Here is a 26700-nt window from a genome sequence, read left to right as displayed (position 1 = left end):
TATGTGAGGGAGTTGTAACTAGTCGATCTTTAAGATCCCTTCCAACTCATTCTATGATCCTAAGACTCTACAATTTGTAAGATTCAGATCTACAAGCATTACTGATGAGCAACATTTGATATCAGTAGTAGTCTACTTTGAATCTACTAACATGTAATATTGCATCTGGTAGCCGAGCTTTGCAAGAATATCTCCTACATATTGACAACGAGAAAAAAACCTCTCTATATCTTCATTACATTTCACAGACCAATAAAAAAAAGATATTAACTCAATGAGAAAATAAGTACCTCCCACTGAGCTTTTCCAGACTGCCAGTCCCTTGAATAAGCTGCAGCAGTTACAGTCTCTTCCAATGTCATTGAAGCAAATAGGCTAGAGGGCAATATTCATAAAACAGAATGCTTCTTGATGATCCAAGTCACAGAGGCCTTTTGATACATGTCAGCAAGAACAACTTGCCTAAAAACACTGTATGACTATCCCTAAGTGGTCAGGAAAAATGCGTACATAATTTAAACCTCTAGAGCCTAAAATATTCATAACACTACTTTATATGTTTATATAAATAAATGTATATATAGTTATATTTGTTTATATGTAATTGTTCATACGCAATGTTATATGTTTATATGCAATTACATGTGATATACAAGGTTTTGTTGTATTTTTTATTATTTACAAAAATGAATAAAATCCAATGCATACGAAACTGGGTGTTACTGTAGAAGTTGTTGGGGGTTTTTTTGGTGTGGAGAGGAGCAGGGCATGTTATTTTGGTACATTGCTTAGCCTTTTCTCAATTAACATACTCTATAAAGCTTAGGTCAGACACTATCCAAGTTGGTAAGGAAACATCGTCGTTTTGTGTAATACCAGAGAATGTATGACCGTATGCTTTCATGGGCAAGAACAAGAAATACAGGTAGTGAGGAGCAAAAGATAATGAGATGAACTGAGGCATTCTTTTATGTAGAGCAAGTGCCTTGACTTTTAACAATACACGTATTGTTATGGAATCACAAAGAAGAAGAGTTCAAAAAGAAATCTTATTTCTCCATTCTGAAATCTCTCTTTCTTCAAGTTCCCAATAAAATTTAGAAAGAACAATCTGATTTTTTTTAGCCATCACCTTCATTTTAGAACAAAGCATACCAAGGAGAGGGGAAAAAAAATTACTTAGAAAATAATTTAACTAAACATGAAAATTCCAATATACTTTCTCTTTTTTCCTAGTACCACACAAGCACATCCATACAAATGTGATGCTAGACATGAAAGCAACACCAAACAGAGCTTTGCACAGATATGAAGACATGAATTGGCCAATTGGTAGTTTTTGAAAATAACAAAAAGGAGGTCATAAATGCTGGTGAGATGCATCATATCCTACAGATAACTGCATTTGTCACTGTTACATCAGCTACTGCTGCTTCAACTGAAGGAACTTTATCAGGGAACACCGGACACTGAGTTGGATCTGTGCCCAGAGAGTTCTCTGAGTAGCAATGCCCTTTGAAAAGTGCAAGTCTGAGCTTCATTTCTCATTTGTAATAACCATTAATGAAACCACCTAATAAAAGAGATTTCAATTGTAAAGACTAGAAAATTAAATTGGGTTTCATAGTATAAGCCGAACTTCACTTGCTGGCTTGTATTACTACAGTAAGCAACACATTTAGAGTAACTAGGGGGTCAGAGGGTAATTTCTATCATAAGATCACATTTTTCAGTAGTCTATAGTCAGTCCATTAGTTTTAACTCTCTTCAGAGAACAACTATTATAAGTACACCAGAGGGCATATATGAAGAAAAACCGGCAGACATCACCAAGTTAAGATTATCCAATAATGTCCACTGTGAAGCATTCTAAAAACTTTTGGGAGGACTTTTCATATTTCTGCTGACAATTAAGATTTGGAAAAATCTCCTCAGATTGTCCACTTCATCTTTAACAGACTTACATAGCTTCTCTCTTTCACTCATTCTTCACGCATAGCACAGTGCCAATGGCAATCATTCCTACCTCCAGAATTTAGAGAACAACATTTTCAGTCTTCACAATAAGGATGTTGGAAAAAAAAAGAGGAACCAAGACAGGTTTGGCTTCCTCATACAAGCTCCTGAATTCAGTAACTTTCAAATTCAAGAGGAAATTTTCAGCTGATTTTGTCAGATAATATTATTTGTCCTGCAGCTCAGAGTATAATATAGAAATAATATACTGACTCCTGTCCCTCCTTGTCTCCTCCTGGCTGCTCTGAGATCAGCTGTTTTTCTGCTTCCTCTTGCCCACCTGCCAGCGTTACGGCAGAATGTGCCCCCAAAGGGACCCAGCACCAACAGAAATAAACATCACAACGAAGGATTATGGGGAGCTATAAGTGTATCACATAGGAAGAAACTAACTATGCCAAGGAAAGCCATACCAGGACCAGATTTTTCCTTGACTAATCTACAGAGTCTCACAAAAATGCTAATGAAAGATCTGAGCAAAGTCTCAGGAATTAAAACAGGAGGAATCTGTTCCAAATATACTTCCAAACAACCCCTTGTTTTAGTTGCACAACTTCAAATCTCAGCAAACAAGGTTCTGCAGAATTCAATCCAAACTCATCCCTAACCGTAACCATCTTTAACTAAAAAGAAAGTTGTTGTTCTCACGGATCCTACCTTTTTGCCAGTTAAACCAAGTTTTGTAGGAGAGAGGACTGCTTGTCTTTGTGTCCACTACTGCATTGATTGTAGTATAAATATCAGACTTCCTGCTTGTGGAGAAACTACTGCAAAGCGTCTTTCAGTTCTGTTTGCACATTTCAAACATGTGCGTGGTTCAGAACAGGGAAGTTTATGTAACGTTCCAGAGAAACTGCAGTACATCATGGCTCATTTTAATTCAGGTATGAATACATGACACAGATGAATTCACAAAACGCTCCTTTCATCTGAAATTTAAGCAGTAACCCTTTTTCCCCTGAAGATTTAAGCTGCTTTAAGTGATGAAATTATTATATTTTCCTGTTTCTTTAAAGCAGTACTGGATAGAAACAGCTTAGGATGAATCCAGAATTTATTCAAAAGAGAGTACACCATCAGCTATAAGGATATTTGAATAAGTCACTCCAAAAGATCTCAATGTTCTCTACAACTACAGAATGCAATGATTTTAAAGTTTGCTGGAAGCACTTCAGCATAATGGCACATAAAAACATCTTTTCCCCAAAGGCCAAATTTTCAAGTCCTGAACAGAACCAAATATCTGCTTGTAGAAATCAGATCACGCATCTGGGATATTCACCTATCTAAATACAAACTTATGACGCAAATTTTATGTCCATGCTGCCCACTACCACTGCCCACGCTGAACATCTTCCTTAGTAGTAACACTGGTTTTATCACACAGAGAAAGCTATTTAAACCACACGTAGGAGGGAAACTGATAGTGGAGTACCTCCGTACTTATGGATTGCACTTGCTATCCGGACACCCACCAGAAGCTCCGAGCCCTGTTCAGATGCCCTTTTCTGCTCCCACCACTGCTTCGTGCCCTCATGGCTCTGAGCCCTGTGCCTGCTTCTCAGGAAGTTGGGTCAGAGCACCTCTGCTACCAGCAAGGGTTAGAAGTATTCCCTCATCTGGCAACATTCATCTTGCTCGACCCTTGCCAAAATTCAGATTATTTACAGTACAGGAGTCTCCAAGTACAGGAGTTTTCCACGCTGTATTTGCAGCCCGAAGCACCTGCAAATGTGCAACTAATTTTGCTGAAATCTGTACAGTTTAACTGGACTAAGCTAAATACTACACCAATCATAAACCCTTAAAAAATATTTCCAGAGGACATTTGCTTGTCTTTAGAATGTTAAAACAAGGTGACAACCCAAAGTGATGGTAAATGGATGATGTATTTTTTGTTAAAGAAAGAAATAAAATATGTTCTTCTAAAACCAATGAAAGCTGATGAAACTGAATTTGTCACAGCCAAAGGACAGTCGGACACAGAGCAGTGGCTGTTCTATAACATTCAATTCACAGCAAATGAGCATTTTGTCAGTATTTTGACATCTGAAAAAAAAAAATACCAATGACATTCCTCCAGACAAGGTTGCCTTGTACAGAATAAAAGTGTTTTCTACAAGCTAATCTCCTAACTACAAGCAGGACTTCGAGAAGGAGAGCATTTATCTACTTTCGACCTTAATAAGATGTCCTAAGAAGAACTTTCTGAAAACACATTTTTAACATCGCTGCTAAGCAGTACGGTGAAACCTGTTATGCATTAACATTTCATAAGCTCAACAATTGCTCTTTCAAGTACACAAGAATGCGTTCCCTATTTTCAAATGTTATTACTATATAATAGTTTCAACAACCATAAATAGCAGAGCATCCATCAACAGGATTTAGCAGCATAATACTTAAAAGGAAATTAAAGACATTCAAAAATCAAGCATTAAATTTTTTAGAGTCATCTATCAGCATACTCACAAGGAAGAAACAAATTCATTTCAATATTTAAGAAATACATTCTTCCAATAGGCTTACTAATAAGAATTTTCATTTATAGCTTTCCCTCTGAAAATGTCATGATTACCATCTGAACAGGGGGGGGAAGAAAAGAGAGAAAGTTCAAATGCTGATTTTGGCATTTGTAGCTTTTTGATGAAGTTTACCTAAAGTATCTAGAAAAATACATCACAGGCTCTCACAAGCTAGTATTTCCTAATTCAACTGCTCAGCTCCTAAACTACAGAAAACAATTACAGCTTTCACTAATGCACTGCTATTAAAAACAAATCAGCAAAACACTACATGTGCTTCTCCTTCCATACAGCTGGAGCAAGCATACAACGCTCTATTATGCAGCTAGGTGAGAGACAGATTTCAACCTCCGCATGGAATTACTTACCCAGGAGCATGTTTCTCATCTACAGTTAATTCTGCAGAATAGAAAGCTCTGCACAATAGATCTAGCAACCGGAATGTTCCCACAAACTCCTATTTGACTCTGTTCGAGTTTTGAGTAGGGCTTGAAGTCGAGTTGCTGAGAAATGCGCCTTGCCCCAGAAAGCTGCTGGAATAATTTACTTCACTCTCATTGGTGAATGACACCTCTTCAGACTGCATGAAAGTGAAGCAGAGGTATCGCCTGCTGGTGCCACCTTGATTTGAGGTAAACAGAACCACAGGGAAAAAAAAAAAAGCAAGTAGCCCCTACAGTGAAGTTCTAAAGCGATGTATTTTAGTACAGCTGTCCTGAAAATGGTTTTAGCTCATTGCCTAGCTTTGAGCAAGGCAAAAAAAAACTCTCTACAGAACTCCTGTATTACACAGGGTGTTCTATAACACACAACTAAGTATATAAATGGTAGGCTACGTTCAGTTTCTGCAGAAGTGAATGACTGATATCTTTCTACTGTGCCTGATTACATTACCTGAATTTACTTCATTAGATACAAAATATTTCCTTTAAAGAAATACCAGCAGTGAGCAGGTTTGGGACTTTTTAAAATCTGGAATGGAATACCTCAAAAAATCACTTCCAGTGCTAATTTGAACATGAAATATAAGTGCTTAGAATGCTACTGCTACCACAGTAAGTACTTACTGTCCACTAACACCCATGACAGACTGGTTCTGCACAGTCACAATTAGCTTCTGCAGCGAAGTTTCTTCTCACTGCAAAAGCCAAAGACTTTTGAGTCATCTGAAAGCTGAGACCCAAATCATAAATTCCTAATGGAAAGAGGTGTCTTTGTTCTGGATCTCCTCGCCTCGGGATGTGCCAGTACACTCAGTACAACTGAGGTTTGTGTTTTGAACTTCTGATGCCTCAAAAGAATTTTACCAAGACCATCCCAGTAAACATGCTTGATAGCAAGAATCTTATCAAAATAAACACACACACACCACCAAGAAACCCAAGAGCATTAGGAAAAGATCTTTACTCCAACTGCGCAAATTTACATCACATAATGTCAGACAACTCCTCATAAACAAATGGAGAATTACGAAACAAGATATGCTTATAGCTCTTCTATCTCAGTGTTTTACCTTAGATGTAGAAAGAGATAAGATTTTCTTTGTTTCCTCATTTGGTTTTGGAAAAGCTGAAGGATGGGAAGAGAGGCAGAATAGGATTTTTAAAAGCATACCACTTGGAACAAATTTCTTCAAACCTAGAAATACTAAGAAAACCTTTCTGAACAGATTAATTTGTATGCTGTCACTGGAACAACGTTTTATAGACAACAGCCTTCTCTAGGGTGGGACTATTGGTTGCTCAAAGAAGCACACAGGAAACTTCAGCCTAAACTTGTTAGTATTTTCTACATTCTCCCACTCCCCATCCCCTCTTCTAAAAAGGACATTACTTTGATAATAACCTGCCAACATGACTTGGCAGCAACTGCTCAATTTTGTTACACATCCTGAATTGTTTGGTACCCTTGTTAAGAGTCCTTTCCGATTTTATTTATTTATTTTTTAAACAAGGGGAGGGGCATTACTAGCAGTAACAATCACAGAAAAACAGTGGAAAAAATGAATCAGTTCTGACATAAAAAAGACAAATAAAAATGAAACCCAATTAAAAATAAACCCCTTCTGATTTTTAAGCAAATCTTGTGATCTTGGAAGATGTGACTCATTCTCATTGCGCACTTGGGATTGGCAGCACCAAACCTCTATGAAATTTTATGTGGATTTTATATAGACTCAGATGACTTAGCAAGATGACCAGTATTTCCAAGTAAATACTACATTCTCTCATGCTGACAATAATACTACTTGTATTTTCTGTGAAATCTGGAGGTTTAAAAAAAAAAGAAAAATTTACACTTTAAACCACAGAAGTGTTTCATATGTTCCATAAGCACACAGTAGATTTGTGTGTTACAGTAAGACAAAATGGAAAGGGCTACATGGCCCTGAACCAGCAGGCCTGCCTCCTCCACTCCCTCCACTTCTTCAGTGACTGTAATGTCTCTTTCTTGGCAATGCTTGATAGTTTCTTGTGAACACCATTACAATCCACTAGTACTCTAAAGTTTGACCACGTAGTTGGTTTGGTGCACTGTAGCTCTGTTTCCATCAACAGCAAACCACAGCTTGCCCCACAGAAGACCAGTCTTTGGTTGCAGATGACGTTCTCGTGACTCACTAACCACAGTTTTAGGATTTTAGTCTGCTTTCTAGCTCACATTAACCAAGCAATTTCCAGAACACAGATGATCAGAGTTTTAACTCCAAGTCTTCTTTTCATTTAAAACTAGTGTTAACACCCTTCTACTCCTAGTAGGCCCACTGTTCCAAGAGTGTGGAGGTCCCTGGATTATTTTTGTGCCTGAGCCCCTTCAGAAGTATGCAGTCAGTGTTGGTCCAGCCACAGCTCCTCCATATTCCCAGCATGCCAGCCTCCTGGGCTGAGGGCGTGCAAAGTGCTTGTGTGAGCCCAGCAGAGAGGATGAGGTGATGAGGAAGGCCAGAGGAGAACACCATCCTTCCAAGCAGCAGCTTGGAGCAGTCATGCAGCTGTTGCATTATAGATGGTGCTAAAGAGCTAAAGAATCAACAAAGGCTAGAAAAGGTGCTCAAAGAATAAGAGAGAAACAGGGGAATGCAGAGGAGATAAGTTAGAGGGGGAAAGGGCATAAAAAACCACAGTGTATTGTGTAAGACAAGAATGGAATGAAAGGCAGGGTAAAATATTGTTATAGGTTAGTGAAAGGCAGAGGGGCAGAGCTGGAAGTACAGCAAAACCATTAGGGACAAATGAAATATAGAAGGCAAAGAACAAAGGTAAATGAAACATGATAAAAATGAACACATTTTTTCCCCTGTCTAGCTATCAAGTGATGACCTTCCAGAAGATAACGTGATACAACATTCACTGCAACCTGGTACCTACTACCACAAACCTTGTTAAGGTAAAGGGAGGGTGGCAAGAGCACGCACACTGAGACTGCAGAGCAGCAGCAGAAAAGCAGCTGTTGAGGAGCTGAGGATGAGTGCAGTCAGGCCTTGCTCAAAAGCAGCTCCCATAACCAAAGAATGAGGAGATGGCAGACAGCTCAACTGATAAGCTCCTCCAGTGTGACCTTTTTACTGAAGTTAATATTTCCACACATACCCTGTGCTTTCCTGGCATCTCTTTCACATCACTACTGAAGAAATGAGTTTTAGCATTTGTAATAGGTTCTCTACTATAGCTCAGTAATAATAAGTTTTAATAACAAAAGTAACTTAGAAACCATCAATACCTGTACAGAATTGGTATTAGATTCCTATTCTTTCTACCTCTCAACTCTCAGATTGCTTTGATACATACAAGTCTCCCTAGCAGGCAACAGCATAACAGGCTTCTATTCTGATTAATGCTTAGGGACTCAGAATTGTACTGCCAGGATGCAACTGAAGAAAAATGAACAGTATATGCAAACATCCTTTATTTTCAGCTCAAGCACTGAGCTACACAACCTTCCAGAAGTTCAAAATTTAGCACTTATGACTTCCACAGAAATTAATGTCAAGCTGTAATAATGGCATCCTGCTGTCCAACCCATAAGAGGCTTCTCTATGTGACCATGTTTGGATCCTTTAGGCTTAGTTCTTTCCTTTTGTGCATGAACAACTCTTCAGGCTTGTCATACTTGTTCTAAAGGTTGTATCTTCGGTACAACATCTGCTACCTGCATACAGAAGCACTGCAGCAGATTTTCACAAGAGAAAAATGGTCTATAGTTACTATATGTAGTATTAACTGAAGACAAAATTCAGTACAGTTTGACTTTACTACTATTGTACTACTCATCATGATTCTTAATCCTCATCTCTGTCTATCAAACATTTTTACATATGTTGTACAGGAGAGTCTTACTGCTAATATCTCAACTAAAATGAATATCATGAATATCTCAATGAATGCATGATGAATAGATAGATGGAATACTGCAATGCACGTTACTAAACTACATGCGCTCACCAGAGAAGCTGACTTAAACCAGTGGCTAGTATATGAAAAAAATACCTGTTTTCAATTAAAAATTACACAATTATTCTGTGTCTTATAGCAAAGGATTCACAACAATAAGCCAAATTCTGCCAAGTGTAAGTACTGCCAAATCACCTGTACTTTGTTTTGAAAACTCAAGGCAGGACTGAAAGCCAAGGCAAGGTAACATCAGCAGGCAGCACTGCAGCCCTGTCCCACATGCTGGGCTTTCTGCTGGCTGCACTTGAGCAGTATTTTAATCCAATGTATTTTCTGCAATCCCTAAGAGTCATATTGGTTAAAATGAGCAAAACAGAAGCCAGAAAAGAGGTATAATAGCATGACCCTACCATATCAACACAGAACCAGGTGGGAAACATTGTCCCAGTGATGAGAGTTCATTATTATAAGGTTCAGAAGAGAGCAGATCTTTTGGGATCATCTCAGTAAGTAATTACTTCACTGCAGTCAGAAAATGACAAACTTACTTTTTGCTTTGGATCTTTTGTTATCAAACAGTGGACAACTTTCCTATGTAGTATATCAGATTCTTAACCCCTCCATTTTGCAGTGATCACTGATTCTGATACACGCACCACCATCTAGTTCAAGTTTATTTGCACTAGATTTGTGTAATCTTCTGAAAAGCTTAGAACATAAGAAATTATGTTTGAAAACAGAAAAGTTTTAAATCCTGTGTTTATCTACTCCAGCTTTTGCTTCCAAAATTCAGATACACTCTCATCCTAATGCTAATGATAAAGAGTTCATAAGTAATGTGAATAAAGGAGAATCACAGAGCTTAACTAGTTGCAAGCTAGCCTAAAAGGTTCTATAAAACATCCCTTGATGATTTTTATGTATTACAATAACGCTGAGAGGTGTGAAGTGACATTAAGCTCTGCAGTACTGAGTGCTGCATGCACAAGCTAAGAAAGAATTCCTGACCTAAGAGATTACAGCGTAAGCATGCAGAACCAAAAAGGATACAGATGACAAGTACATCTAGATTCTTATGCATTGAATTAAAGTATCTGTGACTTCGCCCAAAAATGCCTGTGATATTTTCTGCTATACAATAGCAAATCATCTCTACTAAGCGCATTCTTTTCTGGTGCCTTAAAAAAAAAAATATTCAGACACCTTTATTAGTGATGGGATAACTACATTCCAGCCCAACAGATAAACACCAATGGCGTTGCTCCTGAAACACAGTCAGCATTTTTATAAAGTGATGACAACATTAAAGAAAAAGAAAAAAAGACAACAAATCAAAAGAACAACAAATGAAACAAAAGGTGTAACAGTGCTAAGCCATTGACAAAGCACTTTGTCACTGAGGAATAAGTGCCCCCTTGACTGTGGTGCAATTCAGGCTGGAAAACTGCACTTGGAAAAAAAAAAAGCATGAATGCTTTCAGAGAAAAAAAGAGAACAGTGGACATGGATTTGGGCTACTAAAAGAACTTCACACAGTGCTGCAGGGGGAAGCTCACAGCAGTATATGGTGATACCACTAAGAACCCTTATCTTGCATACTAGAGCTTTTGGACTGTTCTTGTGAATGCACTGGAAAGGAACTCTGTGAGTACCTTCAGAGGCATTGCCTTTTTGACACCAGAAAACTGAAAATACTGTAAGGGTTCTGGGGGAGGATCATGTCAATAAAAACAAATATACAAAATAAATAAGAATCAGTCAGCATGCTTCTATTTTTAAGGGATAACAGACTTCAGTAAACCAATCACCAAAGGAGTCAGAGAAGGTTGTACTCAAAAATGTCACATTGATGATTAAAAATGAGGACATTTGCACTGACATGAAAAAAAGGAAGTTTAAGACAGTTTTTTTTTTGAGCATTTACTTTGAAAATACATTCAAATCCTGCGAATGACTGTAAGAGGCTTTTGAATTAAAAAAAGAGTGAAACATGCATGCTGTTTGCAAGGACTAATATGCTAAAAAGTTTAACATAGTCAGGAAATATAAAGGCAGTTTTAGTGAGAGAACGAAGCCAAAAGAATGAACGACACATCTGGGTATACCACAGTAAGGACTGATAGTTTAAACCCTATTAGTCCCACTTTAATGACTATTTCATACCATTTATTCATGTGTCCCTTTTGTCTCTCTAGAATGTTTCAAAACAAAATTTTAAACCAGAAGTATCAGCACAGCAAAGGCAAAAAACAGCTGATGCATGGATTTGTTTCATATAAATTTTTAAAAAGATAAAGTCATATTGATTCATTTAAAGCTCATATTTTTGTCCTGAAGGTTTTTTTTTTTTTATACATACAATACTCAGAGTGAATGATAACATAGAGCCTCATTCAAATTTGTGCTAGTCATGGCCCACAGTTACTTTCCAATGTTTGAGTGCTGCGGTATGAGGATAACAACATCCTGATGCAAGAAGATTAAGAAAAGAAACGGAACTGTGCAAAGAACTACCATACCTGATTCACAGGTACACTCATGAGGGGAACTTAGTGGCAAACTTATGAGACATTAATCTCTGGTTCTGCTCAAATGTTTACCTTCTTTTTTTTTTCCTCCAAATGGACATCCTCATTTAATGGCAAGGCACAACAGGAAATTTCCACAGATGAAAACACTTCTGATAAAATAGAGTGTGAGAAGGCTGAACGGTCTCATCATAATTTGGGCTTTTCGGCATGGTTCAACTATGACACAGTGCAACTCACTCAGCATTTGCGTTAAGCTCTAGTTGTAAAACAGATGCAGAGAAACGCCTCCTGCTTCCAGCAGCTGAGTCGCTTCACTGGCACAAGCTGAGAAACACAATTTCCACCTCTGCTCTTTAAATGTGAAGGGAAATGTCTGTTCTGTGACTGTGCATTGGATCCAGTCTTCTCCCACACAGACTCTTTAGATTAGAAAGGCACATTCCCAAAGTCCCTGCCCTTCAGCCCCTCCTCTCTATTTGCCACTTTCTCAGTTTTCCTTCTCTTGGTCTTTCCATTCATCATTTTCTCTGGGCAGGTACAATACCAACCTCTTTGTTCATTCTTCTTGCACGTTGAATCCTTATCCTCTTTCACGATGTTTTTCCTGGGTTTGCACTGTGTCTCATGCTAGAACCCCAAAAGTATTTCTGCAGTCCACCAGAGCAAGGACACCCACTGCAGGGCTAGCTGGAGTGATGTACAGCAGTGTGCCTTCAGCACAGCCACTCTGCAGATCATAGAATGGGAGAGAGCTGCAAGGAGCAAAGTCACCAGGACAGCAGAATCCACATCAGAGTGCTCTGGAAGTGGAAAATGTGCTTGGCATGGGCTCTGCACTGCAGAGGGGATGCTTTCTGCACTCAGGTAGCTGAATGTCTGAACATTTGGACAGGGTCCGTTGTAAACAACTCCCTCTGAAAGAGGCAGGTGTGTGCTACTCTACAAGGAAACCAGTCTCCTCCTGAGCATGGTGACAAGTAATAGCTCCTTTTTATTTAGGCTTTAGGTGTGAAAGCCAATTAAACTGCATAACTGAAACAAGACACAGAGTTAATTTCTCTTGGCAGCCAGTCTTCTCTTTCTACAAAGCCATCAAATTATGCACACGCTTTGCAGAGATGGCATCTGTACCACTGCATTGAAACAAGAAGCAGATTTGTACCTGTTAAAATCCATCCCAAAAGGTTTGCATGTTCACAGATGCGCACGGTTGTTTGAAAGTTTGTGAGACTCCATAAGTATTTATATCTACTACGAATACAAGCATATGCTCCTAAAGCTGTGCATGAACAAGTGTGGGATGTACAGAAGGTTGGCTGAAAATTTCCAGGCTGTATTTCCAGGATGGGAGCAGAAAAAAATCCTGCCTCCCTTCTGCCTCCAGGAACAGCACCACAGCCCTGGGTTCACAGGCAGACCTCTGTCCCTACACTTTTGATGGAAAATCGCATTCTATGCTCTGTAGCATTCAAAGCCAACACTTCTAAAACATCACGTGGTTGTTGTGTAAGGTATGGTGCTACTGGCCCAAAATCGCAGGGACATCTCAGAGTGATTACTTCATTCTGAAGTACTATCTTTGAATCACATCATGTTCAGGAAGCTTTTTACCTAGGAGGTTATTCTCAGTATACAGATGACAACCTCTTTCCAGACTGGATAAAGCACTAATCTCACAATGTTAACCTCTAAGCTTCTTACTGATACCTCAGCTACCTTTTACCACAAGCATTTAGCTATGATATTCCTGCCCGCGAGTCAGAGGCATATCAGTTTTATCCCTTTGGGACAATCTGCTCACATAGGATCCTCTTCCTTTACCAGAAGTATTCACTCAGCTAACCTAAGCTCTGCAGAGACATTTAAAATACTGGAAGCAGTATATAAGGTCATTCCAGACACCTATTATGAATTTAAGCAACCTAATTTAATTAGCCATCTGAGTTTGCCCCATCAGAATGGCATACATTTTCCATGATTTTCTTAACAGAAATTTGTATGTACTTCAACAGATTAGCACTGCAGTCTGCCACCTCTTTGGCACAGACCCAACACATTGCAATGCATGACAGGACAGATTTACGCCAATAAAAACAATTGAGCTTTTAATTGTTATATGGAAAGCACATAAGTGCCACTTTCTTTTTTTTTAAATACTAGACATGCATATTCATTTTTTTCCCCCATCTAAATCTCATACCAATTCAGTTACTTCAGTACTGTTGCTACCTAAATACAAATAACAGAAGAGTAAAGATGTTTGACTAATATTTTCCTAATTTACTGATCTGTTAAATGCTATACTGGGCAGAAGATGGAGCTAGCACCTACCTACAAGTAGGACAGAGGAACATTTAAGCCTTATTTTCACTTGTCATTAAATTTGCCCTACAAGTTAGGAGTTAAGAGCACTTCAGCATACAAATTTGTGCCTGAAAACTCACAAGCTTCTTCTCTCCCCAAACTTTCTGATTGATGTAGTGACTTCCTATAGCTCAGCCCTGCTCTTCTAGGCTCTACTCTACAGCAAGTTCAGATCAATACTCAGGTGGCTCTGTACTTACACAGGATACAACCCCTAGGTGCAAAGGAGACTCAAGCATTCAGAAATAGGGCTGCACAGAGCAGCCTGCAAGGCTAGGTCACACTACCTCTTTTCAGAGGTATGAATAATGGTGGACTGTACTTTTTTTTTAAATCTCATTTTCACTTCCTCTTGCAATAAACAAGTGTCTGTTTTGCCTGGGAATGGATGCACTCCAGTCTAAGTGCCTGATCTTAGAGAGAAGGGCAGCGAGAGAAAGGAGCTCTCCCACTCCCAATCTACATGCACTTATTTGAGAAGAGCATTCACTATTCTTGCATTTTCCCCTTGTTCTTTACTCTGCTGAGCATGTCATATCTTCTTTCACCTTATCAGTTTCAAAAGAAAATTTAACTGGCACCCAAAAGTTAAGCAGACCCTTAGCGGAAGATGAGCAGAAATGGTTGACCTTGGGATAACTCACTAAAATTTCCTCTTCTCAGTTCTACCCTCTGTAGGTAAAAATAGCATCTTTATCTACAAGGTTCTTCCAAAAATTCACTGCTAGAGAGAAATTCATTAACAAAATCTGACTTTGGTTTCTTATTTTTAAAAAAATGAGATCTCTAGAGAAAGGCTAAAGAAGGACACCCAGGTAAATTAGCGTTTCAGCTGATATCTCAAGTCATCATTAAAAGTAGGTATATTTTGTTTAAAAGAAAATAACTACTTCAGGAAGAAGGACAGGAATTTTAATTTTTTTTTTTTTTTTTTTTTTTTAACTCCCTCAAAACCAGAGGGAGAATAGACTAATATCAGTCTTGTCACAAAGCATATTTACTCTCCAGGATGCTGACCGGCACAGTGAAACCATTCTCAAATACGTCACAAAGAACAAAGGGGTCCCTCCTGAAACATGAAAGTAGTCCTTACAGAATCTCTTTGTACTCGTCAGGAATAAATTGGACCTGCAGCCAAGAAACCATTTCCTGTCAATGTAAATAAACATAAAATAATAATAACAGAACTGCAAAATATTCATATTTCCACAACAAGATATCAGCTAAACAGTAGCTTAGTATTTTATTTTTAAACAACTTTTAACAGTCACACATGTAGGCTCCTGTCTGCTCCTCCCTGATAGTTCACACCCATTTGTATCAGTCAGCATTACTGGCCCCTTACAAGCGGAAAACTGACTAATGAGACAAGTGTTGCTTCTGTACCAGAGCCAGATTTAGATCTGGGTGGAAATTTGAGATGAAAAGAAATGCCAGAGCAGCTTTGTCTCAATCCTTTATATAACTTTTTATTTTCACTGGGAAGGCTGACTGGTTATACTGTTAAATGAAGACTAGCATCAAAATATCTTGCAGCCTCATATCTCTATTTTGAGGACAGATTCTATCAGTAAAATCCAATGTATAAAGAAAAGAATAAAAGAGCGTTCATAACTGAAAACACTTGCTATGACTCCAAACACAAAGACTGAAGAACAGCATAACTAGCCCTGGTCATTCCAACCACTTTTTGAGACCTCAGTGTATAAAAAAATATGCTTAATCTTAACCAATTTTGCAATGTGTCACAATAAAGTTTATATTATAAATACATCTGCTGTTGATGCCAAAAATGTACTAAAAAAGTAAGTTAATATATATAACACCATTATCAGAGAACTTAGCTCCTGTTTGCCCTTATTCAAAACAGTCATTGCAACTCTCCAATGACTTCCACAGTTCTGCATGTACAGCGTTTCTTGTGTAAGATCCAAGTCACAGTCACTATATATAGCACAGTCCATAGGAGATGAGCAATTTTGGCTGGTAATAGATAGGACACTTAGGCATACAATTCAATAGTATGAAACCAACAAGATATCTCACGATGGAAGGGAAAATTCCCATCCATGCTGCTAACTGATTCTGTCAACATCCCTGCAAGCATTAACAAAACATTCAAGAGTCTACTTTTAATACAGATGCCTGAGAAAAAACTATTGTTCTTATGACTAAATGAGCATCACGTGAAATATTGTGATTTACAACTTTGACAATAAAATTTTAAAAGTCCAATAATGATCTGGTTAATAGCTTTTTTCAAGACCTTTATTGTTCCAAGTATTTTCTGAAGCTTCCATGTGAACGTAATATTGGAAGTCCACTTTTATATTCAAATTATATAAATAAAACATGCAAAAAATCAAGGTTTGGAAAAGCAAATATGAAACAACTTTCTAGGTTTCAGCTTCAGATACTGAAACAGGAGGAGAAACAAACAAAAAAAAAAACAACACTATGGCTTCTAGGCTTTATTCTCTCATTATGATATGGACAGAAAAGTGCCTATAGAGTATAATCCCCTGCAACAGCACCTAACACTGCCAACCCTATACTCCTCTTCCTCAGAGGAGCCATTTGCTCCCTTCAGTACTAACCTGGAAATGGGATCATTATCACCCCACATAAGAATAATGTCTTTCATGAAGTTTACTGAACAGATTCACAAATAGCAAAGTACAGTGCTAGATTCTTTTTTCATCTTGTATGTCCCACTTCTGTGCCACCCAGCAAAAATGTAATTCTCCAGGAAAAAAAAAGCTATATCAATTTTCAGTATGATAAATTATGTCAGTTTCTTTCCTCTTCCCTCCCATACTTGTATGAACTTTATTACTTCAGTATTACCCCTTTTATATAAATGATTTCCTCTCCTATATGCATTCAGATAAAGCAGTATCATAACAAGACAGACCATAATAAAATGGCAGCCATACCTCAAAACCTTCATAACTGGTTTTTATCTCCTTCTAAGCAAAGAAGAGCATTCCACCCTCTCCTCCCAAGCATCTGAAAAACAGATTAAGTACTCTAACCATAACAATCCCTATTGCTGAAATTTTGAACAGATCAGAGGATGATTTACTATATATTTTTACTAACAGAATAAGGAGGTAATGACAAAATTGTGAACAGAGTAGGAACTAGAACAAGCAAGCTGATGGATTGTACTGGCTTGAGAAGAGCTCAACTTCAAGAAAAACATCTCTCACACAGTACTTACTCTTGCTCAATGCAGTCTCACTTTACTGTTCTCCAAAGTAGTCCTGATCTCATGCAGCTGGGAGCCATAGACACACAGGGTGCTATAACACACATTATGCATACATCACTAGCGTGTAACAGGGAACAGGATACGCCTGAATAACTGGAATCATATTTAATGAAGTCATTGCAAATTTTTTTGGCCAATTTGCAGCAACAAAACTGCTCTGAGGTGTTTTTGACTGTGTCAATTTTTTATTTCTTAATAGGCATATGACCAAAAAAAATCAGAGTAAACAGTCAGAACTCCAGCAGAACTTAATGCAGTGTAGATCAAAGAAAGTGTCCTTGCTGAGCTATGCAAATATCAAGTATTATCAAGATACCTAAAAGAGGTTTGAGCAACCACAGTATCATACGAGGAGCAACAGAAAAAAAAAACGCCTGTACAATAATGCCAAATTATTTCTATTTAACTGAACAATTTACTGAAAGGCAAACTGGAGACGTTTTATAATTGTTGATGAATAATTCTATGTTAAAAGTTCATAAGCAAAGCATTGGACCCATTAAGGACAACAGAAACGTGCACTCCAACTTGGAAGTCCTTGGATACAGAATGTTGGGACAAAAAAATCCCAAAAACTGTTTATCATGTTGGGTATTTGCTATAATCACATCTGCCACTTCAGTTCTGTTTAACGTCACTAACACTTAAGTGAAAAAACAGAATAACAGAAATCAGTTCTGCTAAATATTAGTTCAGGATATAACAGGTTTGCCCATCAACAGAAGAAATTAGCTTAAAATTTTTCACACAGTCAACCACTCAGACATCGTCAAGAAATAAACCAGGTAAAGGTTGATCAGATTCTTTCAAACATCTCTGCTGCAATAGCATGCAAGAGATCACGTGTTTTTTGATAATTATTGTGAAAGCAGAGTTTTAATATTGCTTGTAATAAATGGCACTTTCATTATGGCTTTTTCCCCCATTATACCTTCTATTAAGGTTTTGTTTGTTTCTTTTGCTTGATTAGTTCCGTTGCTTTGGGGTGGTTGTTTGTGTGCGTGTGTCTGTCTTGTTTTGTATTGCTTTCTTTATTATTATTTCTATTCTATGCCTGGGCAAGAGAGAACATGCTTAAGCATGCTTAGCCACCATATTGATGAGGATACTAGCGCTCAGTTCCCAAGAGCAGACATATTTACACTTTTGAGAAGTGTTAAAATTTAAGAAAATTTTCATATTATGCTGGAAGCATGAGATATATTTTATTTTTTCCTTATCATGAATCTTAAAACAAATAAAATTGCTTAGGAAATTTTAATTACATTATCATTTGGTGTTTCTTGATTTTATGTAGATTGCTTTGATTATTAACATTTATGAGAGTGCTACAACATTTTCAGCAAAAAAAATGCCCAGTGATCAACTTACTATTAACAGCATTATGCATGGAAGTGAAGTTTGGTGTGCCACATGGGAACTGAACATTTAAATGTATCTTAACATCAGCTACAAGATATACAGCATGCCCATTTTTATCTCTGAAGTTACAGAAACTGTGACAATTTTAAAATCAATTAACGACCTGTCACAAAGATCATACCCTCAGATGATTCTGCAGTCCTACTTTCCCAAAGTGGAACAGGTTCCTTGCTAGATAAATGTATCTGCAGATCTGCATAAACACATTCTGCCTCTGAAGCCACACCACGAACAACTCAGTGAGAAGCAACCTGGCTTTTAGATCAGTCTGAGCCCACTCCCTCTTCCCCTACAAAATGCAGTTTCATCAAGAATTTCTCTTCAGTTAGAGTCATTAGGCTTATTTTAGTTCCAGATGACTTTCAGATCATTAAAAAGAAATAAATAATTAACACAGACGAACTACATTTCAGTCTTGTCCAGATTATAGGAATACATTTTCATTGTTCCTCCACCCATGCAAATTTAAAACATATATTAAAGATCTGGAGAACAAACTAAATATTAGTCTGCTTTTCTTTCAGCTCTACATTACTTTTCTTTCTCCTTGAATGGATACAAACAGAACTGTTCTACAACCTCTTCAGTCAAGAGTCATTAATGCAAACTACAAGGTCATCAGGATAAGAATAAAATCAATGGGATTGTCCTTCCGGGCTCTTTTCAAATACAGCTAGGATGTCCCTACAGCACCTTCTTCTCCACATTTTTTATTCAAATATTTACCCTGGTTGCAGTTTAACCTGTAGTTTGCTTTGTAATGTGTCAGTGTTCTGGTTTTGTCCAGAGCACTGCTCCACACAGAGGACTGCACTGTTGTACAGCTGTGCTCAGTGCACGTTCCAGTAGAGCCTAGGTAGCCCACATATTTCCTATGCACGTACTAATAAATTCTAGAATTTCAAATAAAAGCAAAGCATAACACATTAATTGATTGACATTTAATTTATATAGGAAAGTATATAGCATGAAAAACACCAATACTGCATTATCCAGGATTAAATTGGTTTTGAATAGGAACAACTGCAAGAGGGACAATCTGAAAACTATTATTTGGATACCTCTGAAATGGCCAAAAAAAAAAAAAGAGAATGCATATTCACAATTTATTTCAGAAGAAATACAACTATTTGTTCTGATTCAGACACATGCACATGTTATGTGCTGGAGGGGAAAAAAATGACGAACCTATTATTCTTGAACCTTAGTTATAAATACAGGAAATGAATGAAAAAACTCTACTTATATTTCTACCGCAAATACAGATGATAATTAAGTAGATTAGCAACATACAGAGCCTCTTACTCTCCCGCCTCTCCTTTGGTTAAACCTGGATTAAAGCATTGTTTATTTATTTTAGGGATAACATTCAGAAATTCCTTGGTCTTCTGAAATTCTGATAAGCCATACATTCACTAAACGCATAAATCTTACAGAGGTACTTAAATTTCAGTACTGTGATCATAAGGCCTGCAAATGTTCTTAAAAAGAAATTTCCAAAATAACCATGCACCTACTATTGTAAATATTTGAAGCTTTTGAATGTACTTGGTTTAAATACAAATAAATAAATAAAACTCAAAATGCTGTAAACCTAAGAAATGCATACTTATTATCATAAATGTGAATGGCATTAATGGAGAAAAAAAGATTACTAGTAAATATTCTAGGTAGCAAGCAGGCAGTTTTTTACACGTTGTGATTTTAGTGTACCTTGATATAAGCGCAACAATAAACAAAAGCATGCAGCAATGCTGCACACTTCTATCACATCCACACAGAGCTGAGGTAAGATTTGTTATTTCAACATAAAATGAGAACTTCAGCACTGAGGTTCTTTTTTTCTTTTGAAATTATTCAAGACAAAATTGGGTACAACTAAGAGGCTGGCACTAAAGAATAAAACTAGATACAAAACTGAGAGGCTTATCAGCTAAATTCAAAACTTGCATTAAGCTAAATAACAGAGAACATATTGCCTGAATTTGAGTAGTACTGCTGATATATTTAGAGTAATACAAGTCAAGTTTTGTTAGGTCTTAAAAACCCCCAAATCTTCTACTCTACCAGAGAAATTCATCTACTTTAGCCTTTATTTATTTAATCAACTTGGGGAAATGAAAATAGAATCTAGAAACATATTAGAAGCCGTTCTCCATCAATTGTGTAGAGCTTAATCACAACACTACCTCTTCATATAGTTGTTGACTACAGAACACTTCAATAAAAACAGTGTAGCATTACTTACAAATGCAAATGATCTACCAAAGTCACAAACAGAAAAAAAATCACAAAAAAGGTGATATCATCTGCATTCAAATAAAGTGGCACCTGTTCCAAGAAGTCTTTAACTATGACACATTGAACATGAAATTTTTCACATCTTACTCAGGATTTGCCAAAACCAGCTGGAGAACCTGACTCATCTCACAGAATGTACCTCAGCATTCGATCTTACTGGAACCTACAATCCCAATGGTGCCAGTACCAGCGGTAAGGCTCCAGGGTATCAGAGGTTGCACTGATTTTTACTGCCTTTGAGTAACTGCAGAGAAACCCATGTTTTAATTAGAAAGATTCAAGACAGTTACCTATAAACTTAAGCATATGTTCAAGCGCTCTGCTGCATGGCAAACCCTGCCACACGAATCCTTGCTGAAACTCATATGTATGCCACTCAGTTTAACCATTAAGCTGATATGCACAGGATGAACTTGAGTATTCCTGGCTATATGAATTTTAGTATTCACACTACTGATATGAACCGTCAAGAAGTTTTCAGTTAATGCTATTTCCCTCCCTTCCCCCAACAATAACACAAAGCTGAAATTTAATGAAAAAAGTGCACTCCAAGTTAACAGATGAATCGGGACTTATATTATTATGCAAGAAAAACAAGGGTTTTTTAATTATTTTTTTTGTTTTTGTGTGTGTGTCTTTTTTTTTTTTAACACAAACTGTAAGCCAACTTGCACTGTAGCATAGAGTTTTTCTTTTAAGATTATCATATTGGTCATTCCTATGATCTATCAAAAATAACAGCTACTGATTGAAAACTCAAGACCTAACTCATTCATAAAGCATAATTCTGCAATATTATACAGGTTTTTGCCAATTTAATATCCATATACTAAGATAGCTTAATACCTTCCACATGTGTGTGAAGACAGTCCAGTCTGGCCAAAAGCAAAAACTTCAAGCTCCTCAACTCTTTGTACATGACCATCTCGAATAAGGAAATCAGGAACACATTTCTGGAGCAGAAAACAAGTGAGCTAAAGAAACATTCCCTGAAGAGCACTCAGTACAAAGCAGCTTGGCAACAGAAAACTTCAAAAAAAACTCTCAGGTCTCACAGGCTCAAAGGCAAAATTCTACGGATTTCTATGGCACATGATTTGTAACTGCCTCAGAGACAGAATTCAAAAACTAATTAACAGTAGCAGTTGGCATAACCTAGAGTTTATTCTTGTGCAACAGCTAAACTGCACACAATACTTTCATATGACAGTGTGATTCAGCTTGAGTTTCATGAAGCTACAATGGAACATTTCTTCACAGATCTAATTTTGCAAGTGATAATTCTACTTTGATCAGTTGCTAAGTTGAGAAGATAATTGAAGGACAGAGAATATCTGAAGGTAACTATAAAGGACAAGTTAAAGATACAAAAAAGCTATATAAACAAGACCAACCCATCATCTTTAACAAACTCAGAATAGCAGTATTCCCTACAAACAGATTAAAAACTACCAATGTCCCCAGCACTAGGGACAGTGCCACCACAGCATGCTAATTGTGCATACCCTTCCACAGGCATTGTCAGGCTAAGCTTGTTATGACAGAAAAAGCATGAGAGGAGTAGACAGTAACACCTACCACTAATGCCAAATTCGCTTACCAAGCTCGTGCTTTCAACACATGGAAAAGAAAAAAAATACTAGCTTCCTCTCGTGAAATATGCCATGTTAAAATTCCAATTCAAAATAAGTAATCTAGACAGGAAGTTCAACTCACTGCCCTGGAAAGAGATACAGGTTTTAATTAGCAGCATGAAAAAAAGGAAGGTGATCAGCTAGACCCAGGTCATTTCAAGGTTGGCGAAAAGCAGGTGCTTGCACCTTGAAGAAGCAGAAAAATCTTTATCTAATATAGTAAACAATGAAGGCAGTTGCTGCCTTTCCAGTTGCAAATAAAGACCAGCTTAGTCCTTCAGAGCATAAATGCAACCCAAGAACTGTCAGCTAATATCCACTCCCTCAGTAGAAGCCACTTTCATTCAGAAGGAATACATTCTGGAAGAAACCTTCCTCAAGGTATGTCCAAGCTGTCAACAACCACGGTCACATCATTATTCTCAACTGACAAAAATTAGAGCAAACGTAGTGGCTGACAAAGGCCATAGAGGTTTTTATAATTAAAGTAACAAAATAATTTTAAAAACCCACCCAACCATTCAACCCCAACATTGCAAGGATAAGATAAGGGAGCTCAAATTTGTTGTACCTAAATCCTCCTCCCCACACACATCCCAATCTACAACATATATCATTATACATTATTTACAAGTTCATAAAACTTTCCTTCCTTGCAGTTTCCTCCTATCTGAAGTAGGAATTACACACAAGTGCTCACCACTTCTCAGAGTAATTCTGAGATGTCATACTCAATGCCCATTCACTATTATAGTGATAAGAAGTATATAATAAAATGAACAGAACAAAATTTTACACACATTTATTTAGCTTTCATATTAACAACTCATAGGTACCTAGCAAACAATTCTGGGCTGGCAGACAAAATTTTCATCTTAGATATGGTTGTAGCACACTAAAGAAGGAATAAAAATATTCTGAGGATACCACAGAAATGCATCAAAATTAGGGTCAAAGACCCAAATTATTGATTTTCACAACAGAATCATAGAATGGTTTGGGCTGGAAGGAACCTTAACAGTCACCTAGTTCCAACTTCCCTGTCGTGGGCAGGGTTGCCACCCACTAGCTCATGCTGCCCAGGACTCCATGCAACCTGGCCTAGAACACCAGGGATAGGATAGAAATAGGTACTTCCAGATGTTCCTCCAGAAAAAAGCTTGCCACACTTTTGAACTGCAGTAATTAAAATGTTGCAATTATTTTATGAAAGACACGTAAGGCAGACATATGTCTCAGTGATTTGAACTGGTACATATTTTCTGCTCTTGCAAGACACTGCAGTCCTGAATTCCCCACTATACTTGCTATGCTGAAGCATAAAAGGAAATAAACTGAAAAGAGAAACAAATAGCTTATGCCCTGATTATGAATACTTGCAACTCTGAACTAGTTGCAATTCAATGTAATCATCTATCACTGCTTAGATTACTAGAACAGTACTTCTCCACCTGCCTTAGTTCTGTGCTCAGGAATTATCTTTAACTATTTTTGGATTTTACATGTGTGTATATTACACATAAGCATATCTATCCTTATAAAAATATAAATTGAAACGCTGCTCTTTTAACCCACTGGATAAAAGACTAAAAATCAAATCATTCTGAAAATCAAATCATGCTTTGAACAATGACTTCAATAATATATTAGGTCATGTCTTTACCCTTGAAAGCCCATTTATGAAGAAACATGTCTTGAATCAACTCCATATGCCCATAGAACTGTGTGCAGAACTTGATTTCTTATTTTTAAGCTCTGAAATATTGTTATTTCCAATATCTCCTTGGGATATGTTCTTGCACTCAGGTATTTCCTTTAGTCACGTTCATGTACTGAAAGTGAAAACACTTAAAGACACTGCTTAGGACTTACTTCCCTTTTCTGGTTTTTTCATTATTGGAATGTTTAAAAGCATTTAAGAAAGTTTCCTGTGATATAATCTTTACTATCTCCCATAAAAATAGCACAGATTTTCTTTATCCATACCCTTTCCACACAACTCAATCTCCTAATGTTTGAAAGAACTGTGCTCTTCTCAGAATCTTTTAGACCTTCTTTTCTTCTGGTGTGTAAGATTTACTATCTATGAAATATTTTATTGCCTTATTTACTGGCTTCAGCGGCTCATTCTGGGAAAGTAGGCAGATCAGCTACAGGCACCCCTAAAGACAACGACGTTAATGACTCCAGCTGATGTTACGACTTCTCCCGCCAATGGAAATGTGAGCTCTGTTCCTGCAAGCAGCGTGTTTCCTGAAGGACTGTCCCAGCCTACTCCAAGTGCACACTACCTGGAGCAATGCCAAATATGTATCCTAGCCTGTTTCACAAATCTGTAGAAGATCACGCAGTCACCTAACAAAGAAAAGAAGTCATTTATGTTTTTCATAAGCAGGATTACTCAGCTTAAAACCATATGAGATATGAGAAGGGTAAAAAAAGTTTAATCTCTCCAGGAGAGTGGCTCAAGGCAGAGATAGATCACTAATGGGAAAATAAAACATAACAACCATGGTATTTCTGTATAGTGTTTCATTTAAAGATCTCCAACTCATTTCAAGATATTATTTCACTTATACTATCAACATGGCTTTTCTTTGTTCATGTAACACTGAAAAAAACCCAAATCAACATGAAACTTCCGCTCACAAATCTAACATGCTTTAAAGCCAAGAAAATATATATTAAAAATGTAAATTTTGAAAATGGTACTTCTGCACACTTCAGAAAAAAACCTTCACAAAGTTAAATTTCAGTCATCCAGCAGCCTGAAATTGGTCATTCAGTGATTCCTCCCTTGAGCACCAAAAAAGAAGTTCTAAACTTGAGGGAAATCATCATACTACGAGCTCCTTCAGATTACTGTGGCATCCCAGACAGAGAGTGCAGACCTATTAGCAGCCACTCCAACTCTGAGTCTCTCATAGATCCTTACAATGAGATATTTGGACCAAAATTTAACACCATCCCAGCACCTCATGATCAAAAAGTAGTTTAAAAACACTTGACACATTAAAAGAATAAGCAGGCAGTATACACAGACAGATTGTGATGACTAGTTTACAAACCCACTTTTTAAAAGTCCTCGAAACTTATGCAACTGTAGGTCTCTATTTCTCCTGAAGAATAACAGAAGTTTAAGATACAGCAAGTATGAAATCTGGACTCTGCATGCATTTTTGAGGACCTGGAATCAGGATGCTGAAAACCTAGGTGAGAGCAACACTCCCTAGGCATCACAACCCAAGGTAGGAAGAGATTGCATCATAAATCAAATGATTTTCTTGCTGTGAAGAAGAGTGATTTGTAGGGTTTTTTTTTTTTTTTTATCTAATGCCTTCATGCATTGTTTCAAAGTAGATCTTAAAATTAAGGAAAAAAACATTTGCCATCCAAATTTTACACAAGTCTAGCATAACACAACCGTGGATTTTAAGATGTGCCTACAGTACAAAGAACCACTCAGTTAATTGTTATGGCATAGAAGACAAGCAGCTCTGAATTGAAATGCTTCTCCCTTATGGAGATGATAGCAGCAGCAGGTCCTCTGCCACGACAATGCTGAAGATATTTTATATCTCTCTCTCTCTCTCTCTCTCTCTCTCTCTCTCTCTATCAGGAAGTAACCTAAAATATTTTGTTGTTGTTGGGTGAGTTTTTTTGTTGTTGTTGGTTGGGATTTTTGTTGTTGTTTTTTTCTAGGGAGGGGGGAGAGGAGGTAGGATGGCTCTTTCCTTTTACAAGGCTATAAGAACAATTATACATTTCTGAAATCAAGATACATAGTATCTCCACATGAAGGTTCCCCTTATTCGATATTCACTGGCAGATATTCTTCATTATTACTCACTATATCAATTCTGGCTTTTGTTTTTAAAGGCATTTTATTAGGCCTCCATGCTTCGCATCCCCACCAATTCTTATTACCATTTTCAAACCCTATGGTGAAGCCGACAAGAAGCAGTACAGATTTGACAACCAGAAGCACGGAAATCTAGCAAGAAATTACTATGCAAATGTGCCTGGGAGAAGATAATATTAATAAATATTTGCTGACGGGCCTTTTGCTCTAGCGGGTGGCACATTTATAATGAAAACTTAACAGCAGTTTAAGCCGAAGACCAGAAACCTCAGATGTACTTGTGGATGATGGATGACAAAGAAGAGGAAAAACGCTTTTGCGTGTTGTCATTTTTGAGGAACTGAGCCAATCTCATTACCTGAGATGAAAATACTTTCCTT

General features: G+C 37.4%; 1 protein-coding gene across 14 annotated transcripts in view; it reads right to left on the bottom strand.

The window, feature by feature from the left end:
• ZNF385B (zinc finger protein 385B) overlaps window positions 1–26700 on the bottom strand; it is a 152049-nt gene that overhangs the window by 76884 nt on the left and 48465 nt on the right. For 2 of the 14 annotated variants that reach the window (XM_040703719.2, XM_015289556.4), the window contains exon 1: window positions 4910–5091. The exons of 10 other annotated variants lie outside the window; for them this stretch is intronic. Coding sequence is in view for 1 of the 4 variants with exons in the window: in XM_015289556.4 (XP_015145042.2) it covers window positions 4910–4928 (19 nt within the window). In the remaining 3 variants the exon portion in view is untranslated. Of the gene's footprint in view, window positions 1–2673; window positions 2825–4909; window positions 5092–17050; window positions 17070–26700 lie in introns of those variants that run through there. 2 more of the 14 variants (XM_025152684.3, XM_015289561.4) reach the window with 2 other exon arrangements.

The sequence above is a fragment of the Gallus gallus genome, chromosome 7 (assembly GCF_016699485.2).
Source record: "Gallus gallus isolate bGalGal1 chromosome 7, bGalGal1.mat.broiler.GRCg7b, whole genome shotgun sequence".
In the NCBI taxonomy this organism is placed as follows: Eukaryota; Metazoa; Chordata; class Aves; order Galliformes; family Phasianidae; genus Gallus; species Gallus gallus.
This window is presented reverse-complemented; position numbering and strand designations above follow the sequence as displayed.